General features: G+C 38.3%; 1 protein-coding gene across 5 annotated transcripts in view; it reads left to right on the top strand.

Moving 5' to 3' along the window:
• Nucleotides 1-13,601, top strand: part of phf3.S (PHD finger protein 3 S homeolog) — a 46,731-nt gene that overhangs the window by 21,921 nt on the left and 11,209 nt on the right. For all 5 annotated transcript variants that reach the window (XM_018265521.2, XM_018265522.2, XM_018265520.2 and 2 more), the window contains 2 exons: nucleotides 2,617-2,794; nucleotides 3,277-3,430. In XM_018265521.2, the coding sequence (XP_018121010.1) occupies nucleotides 2,617-2,794; nucleotides 3,277-3,430 (332 nt within the window). The remainder of the gene's footprint in view (nucleotides 1-2,616; nucleotides 2,795-3,276; nucleotides 3,431-13,601) is intronic.

The following is a 13,601-nucleotide window of genomic DNA, read 5'->3' as shown; positions in this document are numbered from 1 at the left end:
GGGGATACACATTCTACCTTACCTGGACAACCTACTTTTGAGAGCTCAGTCGTCACGACAGGCAACAACAGTCACAGAGGTTTGTCTACAAGTACTCAATCAGTACTGCCAGTTAATAAACCACCGCAAAAGTTCCCTAATTCCATCACAGCAAATTCAGTTCCTGGGTCTAATATTCGACTCCAAACTCCAGACTGTTCAACTCACAACTGACAAGATCCAAGCAATATTTGTCAACACTCAGGTGTTCCTACACAAGGAAGTGGTGTCAGCAGCAGATTGTCTCCAACTGCTGGGCTACATGGTGGCAGCACTAGAAGCCATACCATATGCCAGGTTCCACATGAGACCTTTGCAATGCAACTTTGTCCATCATTGGACCAAAGACCATCAGAGCCTTCAACAGACAATTCCCCTGTCCACAACAACCAGGTGGACAGTCCATATACATTTGACTGCAGTCAGGAGCTGGGCTCAGCCAAACTGGGAAGTGGTGACAACCGACGCCAAGAAATTTGGCAGGGGTGCGGTATACAACACTCTCACTCTGCTGGACAAGAAGGACAAGGCAAGAATCACAACTGCGACAACTGCTCTTTACAGTTGGACAGACAAGCTATAATCACAACCAGTACGTATACAGTCAGACAATGCCACAGCAGTTGCTTATGTCAACAAACAAGGGGGAACGAGAAGCAACCTGGAGATGCAGGAAGCAGCAAAAGTGATGGCATGGGCAAAGACGGTACCCGAGATATCAGCAGTTTTCATACCCGGGGTCCTAAACTGGGAAGCCGACTTCCTCAGCTAAAGTATTCGCACTTAATACCCTGAAGTCACAGGTTTCAGCTGAGATCGCCACTATACAACAATTCCTAAAAGGAGTACTCCATGCTAGGCCACACTTCAAAGATCCTACCCCCACTTGGGATTTGCCGTTGATGCTTTCGACACTACAAGGAGCTCCATTTGAACCTATCGGTTCATGTGACCTTAAGTGGTTGTCTCTAAAAGTGACTTTCCTTATAGCAATAATATCTGCAAAGAGGGTCTCAGAAATGGCAGCTCTATCTTCCAAAGAACCATGGCTGGTTCTCTATCCAGATAAGGTTGTACTCTGGACTGTACCAGGGTTTCTACCTAAGGTACTTTCATGATTCCATATAAATCAATTTATCCTAACCCAACTCATGATAAGGAGGCACAACTACACAAACTGGATGTTGTGAGAGCTGTTAGGACATATTTGCACAGAACAGCTGCATTTCGGAAGTCGGATTCACAAAATTATATCCCTGCTCTTTTTAACCTTCGTGCATGTGTGTGATAGGAAAAATAAGTTCCGCTGAGGCAGAGGCTGATATGAATGAGAAAAGCAGAAAGCTTTTTTATATTAAAGGAATTGTTCAGTATAAAAATAAAAGCTGTTCAAAAAAAATGTTTTCAACATGTCTAATATAATAGCCAGAACACTACTTCAGTGACTTTAAGAGAGTCACATAGGTCATAACTATTGCTTTTGAATCTGACCTGCATTCTAATGATAAAAAGCAAACTAACTGAGCTGTTATGTCCCAAGTGGCCCCCTTCAAGTCACTGGCTAACTCAGAGTTAGAGAGCTGAAGCAGGAAGTTTTTTTTCTGGCTAGTATGTTAGACATCCAGTTACTCCAGCCTTTATACATTACATTTTTGGATAACTATATTAGAAACAGTTTTTATTTTGCAAATCTGTTTACCCAGTTTTTATTTTTACAGTGAACTGTTTCTTTAAAACAGTAATATCCATGTATTACACCCATGAAAACCTTTTATCACTCTAGTGCATGAAAAAACTTAGTAGATGCAACAAAAATGCAATTAATTTGTGGTTGCAGAACAGGTAGTTGATAAAGAATACCGTACTCGAATCCAGGTAATTTTCAGCAGGAGTCAAGCAATCTGGCACCTGAAAACGTGTGGATTATTTGTTTTAGATCCTAAGGGTTTTGGCTAAGTTTGCTATTTGCCCAAATCTTGGGTGAAAGAGTTGGGATTTGGGCAAATCCTAGAACTAAGGATTTGGTGCATCCCACCATCTGAGAAAGTTCTGTACCTTCTGAGTGCAAATCAAAATATATGTATATTACTTGATTCAACTGAGTACTTTTCTACATTTTTATTTATGTATCCTGCCACACTACACAGCAACTTGTTTGCCTTCCTTCTCTGTCCCATCTATCCCCCACACCTACATTTACTCCTCTCCCCATGGCCCATTCTACCAAGCTGTATTTTCCCCATGTGCTATCATTCTATCTTCACTCTATGTTCTGGTCCCTCCCCCATTCCATGTGTCATTCTCTCCTCAATGCCCACTCTACCTGTGTACCATTATCTCTGTTTCCTCTCAAGCGCCTTTCTCTCTTCTAGTCCTTTCCACTCTTAACTCTTTTCCTCTATTTCCTTTTTTTACATATGTGTAATTCTTTCCTTTTTTGGTCTTCCTCAGAGCAGGAGGAAAATCCACCTGTCACTCTGCTCTGCATTTCTGGCTAGAAAATTACTTGAGTGCAGGCTGAGAAAAAAAAGAGTATCGTAAGAAAGAAAATTTATTGCAAGATCTTTTTCTTGGTAGGATTCTGGAGATGGAAAGCAAGTGACTGATAGCAAAGATGGCGATCTTAAAAAACATGCACTGTTACAGCGGAAAGCAGGTGCTACAGAAACACATCAGAATTCTGAGGAGAAACACGAAAGGCCTTCAAAAGAGTTGTCAAATTCTCAGTGTAATGATGAAAAAAATACAAAATTAGGTAATACTGTTTGATTATCAACCTCTATGAATATTACATTCCCCCCCCCCTTTTTTTTTTACTGCAAATAGTGAGACTCGTACATATACTTATAATTCAGTGTTCTCCCCAGAAAAAAAGCATCAGGAAAAATGGAGGGGGGAAATTAAAAAGAAAAAAATGTCTCCCCAAACCTACCAGTAAGTGTTTTTACAAATGCAGATAGGACTGCGCACTTCAGCACAGTCTTTTCAGCTTCAGCAGGGGCAGCATGGAGCAGATAAGCAGTTGTACTTTGGATATAAAATAATTGTTTTTAATTTATTTTACTAGCTTTGCAGTTTAACAAATATTTCAGATAACCCATGTCAAGCCTAAAGTCCTGTAGGTTCCAATCACACTTCTTACTGGAAACAATCAAATACTCCTTATGTTGTTCTAAAAATGAAAACCTTTCAGTGTTCTAATGCCACATGCTTTATACGTATACCTTATTTATGCAGGTGTTCATGAAAAACAAGATAACAAAAAGAAGAAACAAGAAAGGAAAGGGCCACCACCTAACCTGCAGACTTCTTCTCCTCCAACTCCTAAACCTTCTATTGATCAGATAAGACAAAGTGTCCGTCAGTCTCTGAAAGATATCTTACAGAAAAGGTATTTTGATTTTCTTTGTTTACTTGGTATGTTTAGTTTTAAACCTTGCTTTGATATCAGTTCTGAGTTTTAGTTTGCAAATTCAGCAATCTGGTTGCTAGGGTCCAAATTACTCTAGCAACCATGCACTGATTTGAATAAGAGACAAGATTTTAAACAGGGGGGGTGCTGAATAGAAAGTGAGGAATAAAAAGTAGCAATAACCATACATTTGTAGCCTTACAGAGCATTTGTTTTGTAGATGGGGTCAGTGACACCCATTTTAAAGCTGAAAAGAGTCAGAAAAAAAGGCAAATAATTAAAAAAAAACTATAAAAAATAAACAATGAAGACCAATTGAAAAGTTGCTTAGAATAAACAAGGATTTGAAAATCTATTCTAAAATTAGGGTTGCACCAAATCCACTATTTTGGATTCGGCTGAACCCCCCAATCCTTCTTAAAAGATTTGGCTGAATACCGAACCGAACCCGAACTCTAATTTGCATATGCAAATTAGGGGTGGGAAGGGGCAAACATTTTACTTTCTTGTTTTGTGACAAAAAGTCACGCGATTTCCCTCCCCGCCTCTAATTTGCATATGCAAATTAGGATTCGGTTCAGCCTGGCACAAGGATTCATCCGAATCCTGCTTAAAAAGGCCGAATCCCGGGGGGCGTGACCGGATGTCAAAGTAAGAGGACGTGTGTGGGAGAGCTCCCTTCCCTGAGCTAGCTCGCTAAACCTAACTGCGCCAAATTTAACTGTGGATACCCCTGTGGATACCCCTGAGCTTCCTTGTGCTACTACGTGAGCGAAAACCTGATATCTTGATATGGGGAAAACGGAGAAAAAAAAGCCCCAGCAGATTACAGCAACACCACCGCAAACTACTAAGGCCCTGCCAGTCTCCAAATACTTTGACAGAATGGAGCGCCCGAGAGCCTCGTGTGGAGGCAAGATGGCGGAGGCAACGGAATGCAACGCTAGCCCGAACCGCACAGAAGATAAGGAAGATGGAACTTATCGCTCGCTGCAGGAAGCGCTCGACGGGCTGCCCACCAAGAGCGATATCCGAGAGATGGTGGATGAAATGCGGAGAGCCCAGAAAGAAGATATGGAGGAGATAAAAGAAGCGCTGCAAGGTTTGGGCGCCCAATTAGAGGAGCTGGAGACCCAGGTGACGGAAAACCGTCAGGCGGTCAATAGGAATGTATCCCGTACCAATGAGCACCATAAAGAGATATACCTGTTAAAGCGTAAACTGGAAGACCTAGAGAACCGCGGAAGGCGGCACAATGTGAGGATAAGAGGTCTCAGTGAAGCGATCCCCAATGAAGACCTTGAAAGTGTAATAATAGAGATCTTTAACACTTTGCTGCAGCAACCGACAGAAGAGAAAATAGAATTTGAGAGGGCCCACAGAACAGCAGGCAAGAATCCAAGAGCAGATGGGCCTAGGGATGTTGTATGCTGTATCCGCAATTTTAAAGTGAAGGAGGCTATAATGAATAAAGCTCGGAGCACCAACAACTGCACATACCAAGGTAAAAAGATAGAGATCTTTCAGGACCTGGCGTGGACAACTCTGCAGCAACGCAGATTACTAAGACCACTGACAGCAATTCTGGCAGAACGCAGCATCAGGTATAGATGGAATTATCCATTTTCTCTTTCAGCCTACCACAATGGGCAACTTTACACACTGGCAGACCCTGATGGGGTAGACTCTTTTTGCCATGGACTGGGCGTCCCGGTGGCTGATTTAAAAGAATGGAAGCAGATGGTTTATGGAGGAGCAGATTTGATAGACTTGAGCACTGGCAATTGGGTGAAGATACAGAGAAAAAATAACTTAGTACTCGTAGAGAAATGAGAAGACACTAATAATATATAGGCCTCTATTACTGTGATATATTGTGCAAAACAAAGGAAGTAATGGGTTAAAATTTAAGTAACGTATTGTGATAGAGAGCTAATATAATATGATCATCTTGTAAATATATGTTTGGTTTACAATGAGGTCAAAACATAAAGTTACTTACAAAGTAATGCAGGCCGATTAATCATATGTTTATGTAATAAGGGAACACTTTTATATATCTATTTATTTATTTGGTCACTTAGGATGAGGGAGGGGTTTTTTTTTTTTTTTTTTTCTCCTGCTATGAGCTAATCAAAGTAAATTTGAAATAAAACGGGACCATTGGATATATTTAAATGTATAAGTGAAACGGGACATCAATAGATATTTAATGATACTTAATAAATGTTACACGGGTTACACTATGGCCCCCTCTAGATACATCTGGAGACTACTTTGCCTTGGTAGGATATTTGAAATAGCTGTAAGCATTTCTTCCCCCCCCCCCTTTTTTTTTTTTTTTTTTTTTTTTTCTTGTGATATAAGCTAATTAAAGTAAACCTATAACAAAACGGGGTCATTGGACGTAGTTAAAATTGTAAACGGATTGAGATACCAAACGACATTGAATGAATGCGATAATGGTTAGAATATGACCCCCACCACCAGATACATCTGGAAATTACCTTGCCCTAGTTGGACACTGATAACAGTCGCAAGCCACCCCTATATCTTCCCCTTTTTTTTTTTTTTTTTTTTTTTTTTTTTTATCACTGTGTGTCCCTTTGAATGGTATAAACTAAACAAAGCAAACTTGATATAAAGGGAGGTTGCTGGAAGTATTCAAATGCACAAACGAATTGGAACATCAACGGATATTTAATGATATAGGAAACAGTTGCAAGCACCCCCCCCCCTTTTTTTTTTTTTTTTTTTTCTCTTTCTCCTTTTTTCTTCCTTTGTATGGGATAAACTAACTAAAACAAATTTGAAATAAAATGGGGTTACTGGATGTATTTATAAGCATAAACGAAATGGAATACCAACGGATATTTGTTAGATATTCAAGGATTTTCAATGTATGTGATATTGGATATACTAGGGTTCTCCCCCAGACATATTTGGAAATTACTTTGTTTTAGTAGTACAATGGAAAGGGTCGTAAGCTTTCCCCCCTTTTCCCTTTCTTTTTTTTTTTTTTTTTTTTCTTTCTATCCCTCTTTTCCTTCTCCCCTTAAATCACAATATGTTAATGGTCACTACGATATAATTCACACACTGAATTTTATAGGGAAACAGGTTATATAAAAAACCTGTGAGAATACACATTACTAATTAATCACTTTTCCCTTTTTCTTTCCTTTTACAAGGTCAATCTTTTATTGAATGTTAGCTTAACCACACTTCCTCCCTTTTCTTCTTCATAAGGTCAATCTTTTATTGAATGTTAGCTTATCACAACGCTCACTATTTAACATTTAGAACCACAACTAATCACCTGATATTCCCTTATCTTTCACGGTTTGGGAGAATAGAAAGAAGACTTTCATATGTAAAATTTCACTAAGACAATCCGAATTCACTTTTCCACAAAATTTCCTTTCTCCCCCCCCCCTTTTTTTTTTTTTTTTTTTCTTCTCTTTCTTTTCTTCTTTTCTAATATAAAGGATATATATTCAAGCAGGATATAAGGGGTGGGTAAGCATGTATCTGGATATAAACAATAGAATAGGCCATGCCAGACATTTTTCCCTTTACAGTTTTCCTTCCCCCCCTTTTCTGGGGTTTGTTTTTTTTTTTTTTTTTTCTCTCCTCCCCCTTCCTTTCTATGTTCCTTCCTATAGGCATACATAAGCATTTAGTTTTTTCTTTACCCCTTTTTGGAAAGAATAAGAACTAACAAATGCGTAATAAAGAAAATAAAAATTTCTCGTATATATTGGGAAGGGAGATATGTTTCTCCCTCAGATAGTTCAGAGGAAGTAGTAGTTAAAGAGGCCCCAGATTAGGGAGCAGCAAAAACAAGTGCTGCAAAGGGAATAGAAAATGGAGTTTGTTGATGGAAATCCTGGATTAGCTAGGGTCTCATGTATATGTATAAGTGTCGTTGTCTTTTGGATGTTCTTTTCTTCTATGTTATTTTTTCTTTCTTCTTTTTTTTCTTTTTTTTTTTTTTTCTTCTTCTTTGGTTTCTTTTTATGATCTGATGCACTTTATATCAAACCCACAAGGTTTTTTCTTGACACGTAGCCACGCCTCAATTCAGAAGAAGGACAGAAGTATCATAACGAAAAGAAGTTCTGGGAAAGAAAAAAAAAATGACAATAAAAATATGTTCGTATAACGTCAAAGGCCTAAACAATCCACAAAAGCGGTCCCAAATTTTACAGGAGATGCAAGCAAAACACATAGATATTGTTTTGATTCAAGAAACTCATTTTAAAACTTCGCATAGACCAATAATAAAAAGTAAATATTATACGACATGGGTATTAAGCGACAACCCATTAGGGAAATCGAAAGGAGTAGCGATAACTATACACAGGAAACTCGTACATAAAATTACGGATAAAAGGATTGACCCCCAAGGCAGATATATAATAATAAAGTTAAACATTCAAGGTAAACAATATACAGTAGTAAATCTCTACAGCCCGAATATAAAACAGATTCCATTCATAACAGCTGTTCTGAATAAGCTAACAGGATGGGCAGAAGGCCCAGTCATTGTAGGAGGAGACCTGAATATAACACTGGACCCCAAAATAGATACAACAACAGGCAAAACTTCAATATCTCTACAAGCACATAAGACATTAAAAAAGAAATTACACTTGGAAAAATTAGTGGATGTATGGAGGATACAACATCCTAGAGATAAAGATTTCACGTTTTTCTCACACATCCACAACACATATAGCAGAATTGATTATTTACTGATATCACATCATATGCTAGAACAAACAACAAGATCAGAGATCGGGAATATAACTATTTCAGATCATGCTCCAATTTATATAACTTTGGAAGAAGACAAGACAAAGAAACAACAGGGTTCATGGAGATTAAATGAATCACTACTTAAGGACCCACTTTGCTTAAAAGATTTAGAAAAGACGATTCAAGATTTTCAATGTACTCACGAAAATGATCCGACATCAGAATTAACTAAATGGGAAACGTTAAAGTGTGTACTGCGAGGGACTCTGATCAAACATGGGGCAAGAATTAAAAAGGAAAAAACTAACAAAATAGAGAAGATATTAAATGACATAAATGATGCGGAGCAACAACATAAAATTTCAAGAGATAAAGAAGAATATGGAAGACTAACAAGACTGAGGCAACAGCTAAAAGATGAACTGGAAAAAAAATACCAATATCAAACATTAATATGTAAGAAACAATTCTATGAACATGGTAACAAAAGTGGGAAATTATTAGCCAGAGCATTAAAGGGCAAACAAGCATTAGCATATATTCCCATGATAAAAAATAGGACAGGGGAATTAAGCCACACTACAACAGAAATAGGAAAGACGTTCCACAATTACTACACTTCGCTATATAATTTGAAAGTGAAAGAAAAGGAACACGAGACAGCAAAACTGAACGAATACGTGAAGGAGACGGGTCTACCACAACTGATGAGAGAAGAGATAACAAAATTAGAACAACCATTCACAAAAGAAGAATTAAATCAGACAATTGAACAATCACAGACGGGTAAGAGTCCAGGCCCGGACGGCTTCACAATGGTGTTCTACAAGAGCTTATTGGATCTGAGATCAAACATGCTTCAAGCTTTCAACGAAATTGAGAAGAGATCTAGACCTTCAAAAGCACTACTTGAAGCGCATATAGCAGTTATCCCTAAACCCGGCAAAGATCCGGCACAATGCGCAAGCTATAGACCCATATCGTTACTTAATGAAGATATAAAAATATATGCTAAAATGCTAGCCCAGAGACTTCAAGTTATACTTCCGAGGTTAATACACAAGGACCAAGTGGGGTTTATACATGGAAGAGAGGGGAGAGACAATGTATTAAAGACGTTTACATTAATAGAACAGATGCTATCTAGAAAAGAAGAGGCTTTGATAATATCTACAGATGCCGAAAAGGCTTTCGATAGAGTTTCATGGGCCTTCCTAGAATCTACCTTGAGGCAAATAGGCCTAGGAGAGACGGCCTTAACAAGGATAATGTTTTTGTATACAAATCCAACAGCCAGAATAAAGATAAATGGAACACTAACTGACCCATTCCAAATAAGCAATGGGACTAGACAAGGGTGTCCCCTCTCACCATTACTATACGTACTAACAATGGAACATCTTTCTAGAGCAATAAGGGAAAACCCCAATATAAAAGGATTCTCTTTGGCTAAAAGGCAATACAAGACGGCATGTTATGCAGACGATTTATTACTGTATATAACCCAACCAAAATCCTCATTACCAGAAGTAATGGGAGAAATACAACGATTTGGAGAATACAGTAACTTCAAAATAAATACGTCTAAATCAGAAGCAATGCCGTTAATAGTACAAGCACCCACTCTAAGGGAGTTAAAAACCAATTTTCCATTCAAGTGGGTACAATCATATATCAAATATCTGGGAGTCAAAGTTCCAAAAAAGCTGGAAGAGGCGTATGTCTTGAATTATAACACCTTACTACATCAGATAAAAAAAGAAATAGAAGACTGGAGTAAAATCAAGTTCTCTTGGTTCGGAAAGATAGGAATAGTTAAGATGAACGTTCTCCCTAGATTTCTGTACCTGATGCAAACCCTACCATGCAGGATCCCGGGCTCATTTTTTAAGGAAACTCAGAGTATGTTCGCTAAATTTTTGGGAGGGACTAAGACCAATAGGCTCTCAGTGAAAACACTAAATAGGCCTAAAGAAAAAGGAGGGCTGGGACTGCCAGACTTAAGAATTTACTCACAAGCAATAACAATGTCTAGGATTCTAGACTGGCAGCACCAAAAAGACACCAAGGATTGGGTTGAAATTGAACAATTAATTACTAAAACGACTATGGCAGGCCTCCCATGGATACCAAAAGCAAGTCGACAAAATATAGATAAATATCCAATAATAGCCCGAAACCTTCTAAAACAATGGGACCAAATGACAAGACAGTACAAGGACCTAATATATTATGACGGCTTATTGATACCAATAACTGGGAACCCCAGATTTCCACCAGGCAATGTTATAGGAGGATTCCTCATACAAACAGAAGGGAGATGTACAAGAGCAACAGAAATAATAGATGATAGAGGATTAAAACCCCTCAATGAACTTATAGTCCCGGAAGAACAAAAACCACAACACAGATACCAATATATGCAACTGACACACTGGTACGAAAAAGAGTTGAAGAACGAGATCAACCTGCATAATATCACATCCTTCGAAAACTTGATACATAAGAAGGTACCACCAGAACATAATATATCGAAAGGAGTTAAGATACTAAATGAGCTGAAATATAAAGACAGCCCAGGATTTACTATACAATGGGAGAAAGAACTAGGAAGAACTTTCACAGACAGTGAATGGCAGAAAACATTTGCCTTAGCTCATAAAATGAGCATAGCATCTAAGCTCCAGGAAACAAATTACAAAATTCTTTCAAGATGGTACATGTATCCAACAAAACTGAAAAAAATGTTTCCAACTAGCTCAGATTTATGTTGGAGATGTAAAAAAAATAAAGGAACTATGTTACATATATGGTGGACATGCCCTAACATCAGAAACTACTGGGAACAAATTAAGACATACATATCACAAGTAATTAAGATAGACTTACCGGATACACCTGAGGTATGGCTTCTGTCGATTCTACCAGGATCTATAAGAAAAATAAAGAAAAGCTTCATGAGACATGCAGTACAAGCAGCCCGAGCAGTGATCCCCAGGAGATGGAAATCTGAACAACCCCCTCTGGCGAGGGAGTGGGTATTGGAAGTGGAGTCTACGAGGAAAATTGAAGAATTAATTGCACATGCTAATAGGAGCCAAGAGAAATATATGGAAACGTGGGCGCTATGGATGATAAACAAGGAGTCAAAAGAATATGAGAAAATATTATCGGGATACAACGGATAAAATGTAGTGGTTTTTTTTTTTTTTTTTTTTTTTCTCCTTTCTTCTCTCCTCTTTTTCTTCTTACTCTTTCTTCTTCTTTTTGTGTCTACGGGTTCCTGTTGACAAGTCTTATGTATGTAATGTATATAAAAATACAGTAAAAGTAAAGACGAAAGATGGTTTATATATATATGATCTGAACTAAGATGTAAAGATAAAGATGAAAATCTGTGATATGGATAACTCTTTTACTTCATAAAAATAAAGTATTTAAAAAAAAAAAGGCCGAATCACAAACCGAATCCTGGATTCGGTGCATCCCTATCTAAAATATTAGCAACTAGACTAAACTTATTGCTCCCAACTTTGATAAATAACGACCAGGTAGGATTCATTATGGGTAGACGGATCAGACAGCTCAAGGAGGTTCCACAGTTTATTACACATAATCAAACATACCAAACAATCCACTGTACTCCTTTCTTTGGATGCAGAGATGGCGTTCGACAGGGTTAATTGGCTCTACATGAATGAAACACTCACAACAGTTTGCCCTTGGCCCCACATTTATAAAAGCAATTAAGCCCTTGTATTCATCTCCGACTGCCAGGGTGGGTACCTTGGGGCCCTGTCGGACGCCTTTTCTATCACTAATGAGACTCGTCAAGGGTGCCCGCTCTACCCATTGATATTTGCTCTGGTGACTGAACTATTGGCCCAGAAAATTAGAGCAGACCCAGAAAGGTACACAGAATTACTCTACAAACATGGCATAAACTAGCCACTAAGCAGGACTTTGGTACATTTCCCTCCCCTCTACTCCCACTATCAGCTCTCCCCAAAATCATCCCACATATCCCAACCCCAATTCTCCTAATTGCAGATTTATACTTTGCGAACTCTCTTGAACCGTTATACAAAAATACAACCTCAGACCTACCGATAAATATGTCTACCTACAAATTACACATTGGCCTTGCTTCCTAAACAAGGACTATGAAACAATGCGACCCAAAACCTTTATGGAATATCTCTGTAAGCAGAGTTGGAAGGAAAACGACTTATTACAAACAACTCTTAGCCCAAGATCCTAATTATAAGCTTTCATACATGTGTAAATGGGAACAAGATCTCCAAAAAACCTTTACCATTCAGCAATGGCAAAAAAATCCTTGCAGCATGCCAAGATGCAACAAAGTGTACAAACCACAGAGAAGCTTATAATAAATGCTGCTGGAGTGGTTGCGGTGCCCAAGGCTCCCTATTACATATGTGGTGGGAATGTCAATCACCCCACTTTGGCAACAAATCTTCCAGCTAACAACAGAGTTATTGGGACAACAATCCCCCCTTGAGGTGGCCCTTTTACAGCTGTATCCAAAAAAACTCAACAAACCCACAAGGCAACTACTATTTCATGTATTTAATTCTGCAACCACTTTGATTGGAAAACTTCCACGCAACCAACTCTTCAGGAATGCAAATCTCATATAGACATTAGGTGCTCCATGGAAAGGGTGGCGGCGGAGAGGGAGAATTCTCTTGAGGAGTATTAGGTTTATTTGGGAATGTTGGCATAATAAAATAGTATTACAGTTACATCCCGAACGAAAGACACTAGGCTTGGGCAACATATAGGCATGATGGCTGACCTGCTCAATTTAAGTTATATTTGTTATGTATTTGACTTAAAACGAAAGATACAGTACTTATATAGATACTCTCGATACTAAGGTGAGGAGATAGTAATGTTAACCTTGTTTGATGTACAAAACTTTCTAACCACTGCGTCTCACTTTTGTATTGAACAAATAAAACTGAAGTTTTTAAAAAGAAAAAAAAAGTTGCTTAGAATTAGCCATTCTATAACCTACTAAAAGTTAATGTAAATGTGAACCACCCCTTTAAGACTTTAGGAGAAAGGCACAGCTCCACTAATCAAAAAGAGCAGGATCAATCTGGCATTGTTTGATAGGACTGAGAGCAGAATAACATTGGAGCATGAGCAATCACAGCATACGTCTATTAACAGACATAGAAACCACAAATACTGCCCAGTGCAAATGGTAGTAAAATAGGAGTAAAACCTAAAATACCTCAGGCAATTCTTTCAGAATTACTTAACTTTCCCCATAAGTTCTTTGAGAAGCATCTCTCTTCACATGGACTACATCAATTGCAGCTATTTATTTTACCTTTCGATTGCGGAGCAGATGCAGATC

Source organism: Xenopus laevis, chromosome 5S (genome assembly GCF_017654675.1).
Source record: "Xenopus laevis strain J_2021 chromosome 5S, Xenopus_laevis_v10.1, whole genome shotgun sequence".
In the NCBI taxonomy this organism is placed as follows: domain Eukaryota; kingdom Metazoa; phylum Chordata; class Amphibia; order Anura; family Pipidae; genus Xenopus; species Xenopus laevis.
The sequence above is the reverse complement of the archived record's forward strand: the minus strand, read 5'-3'. Positions and strand labels throughout refer to the sequence as shown.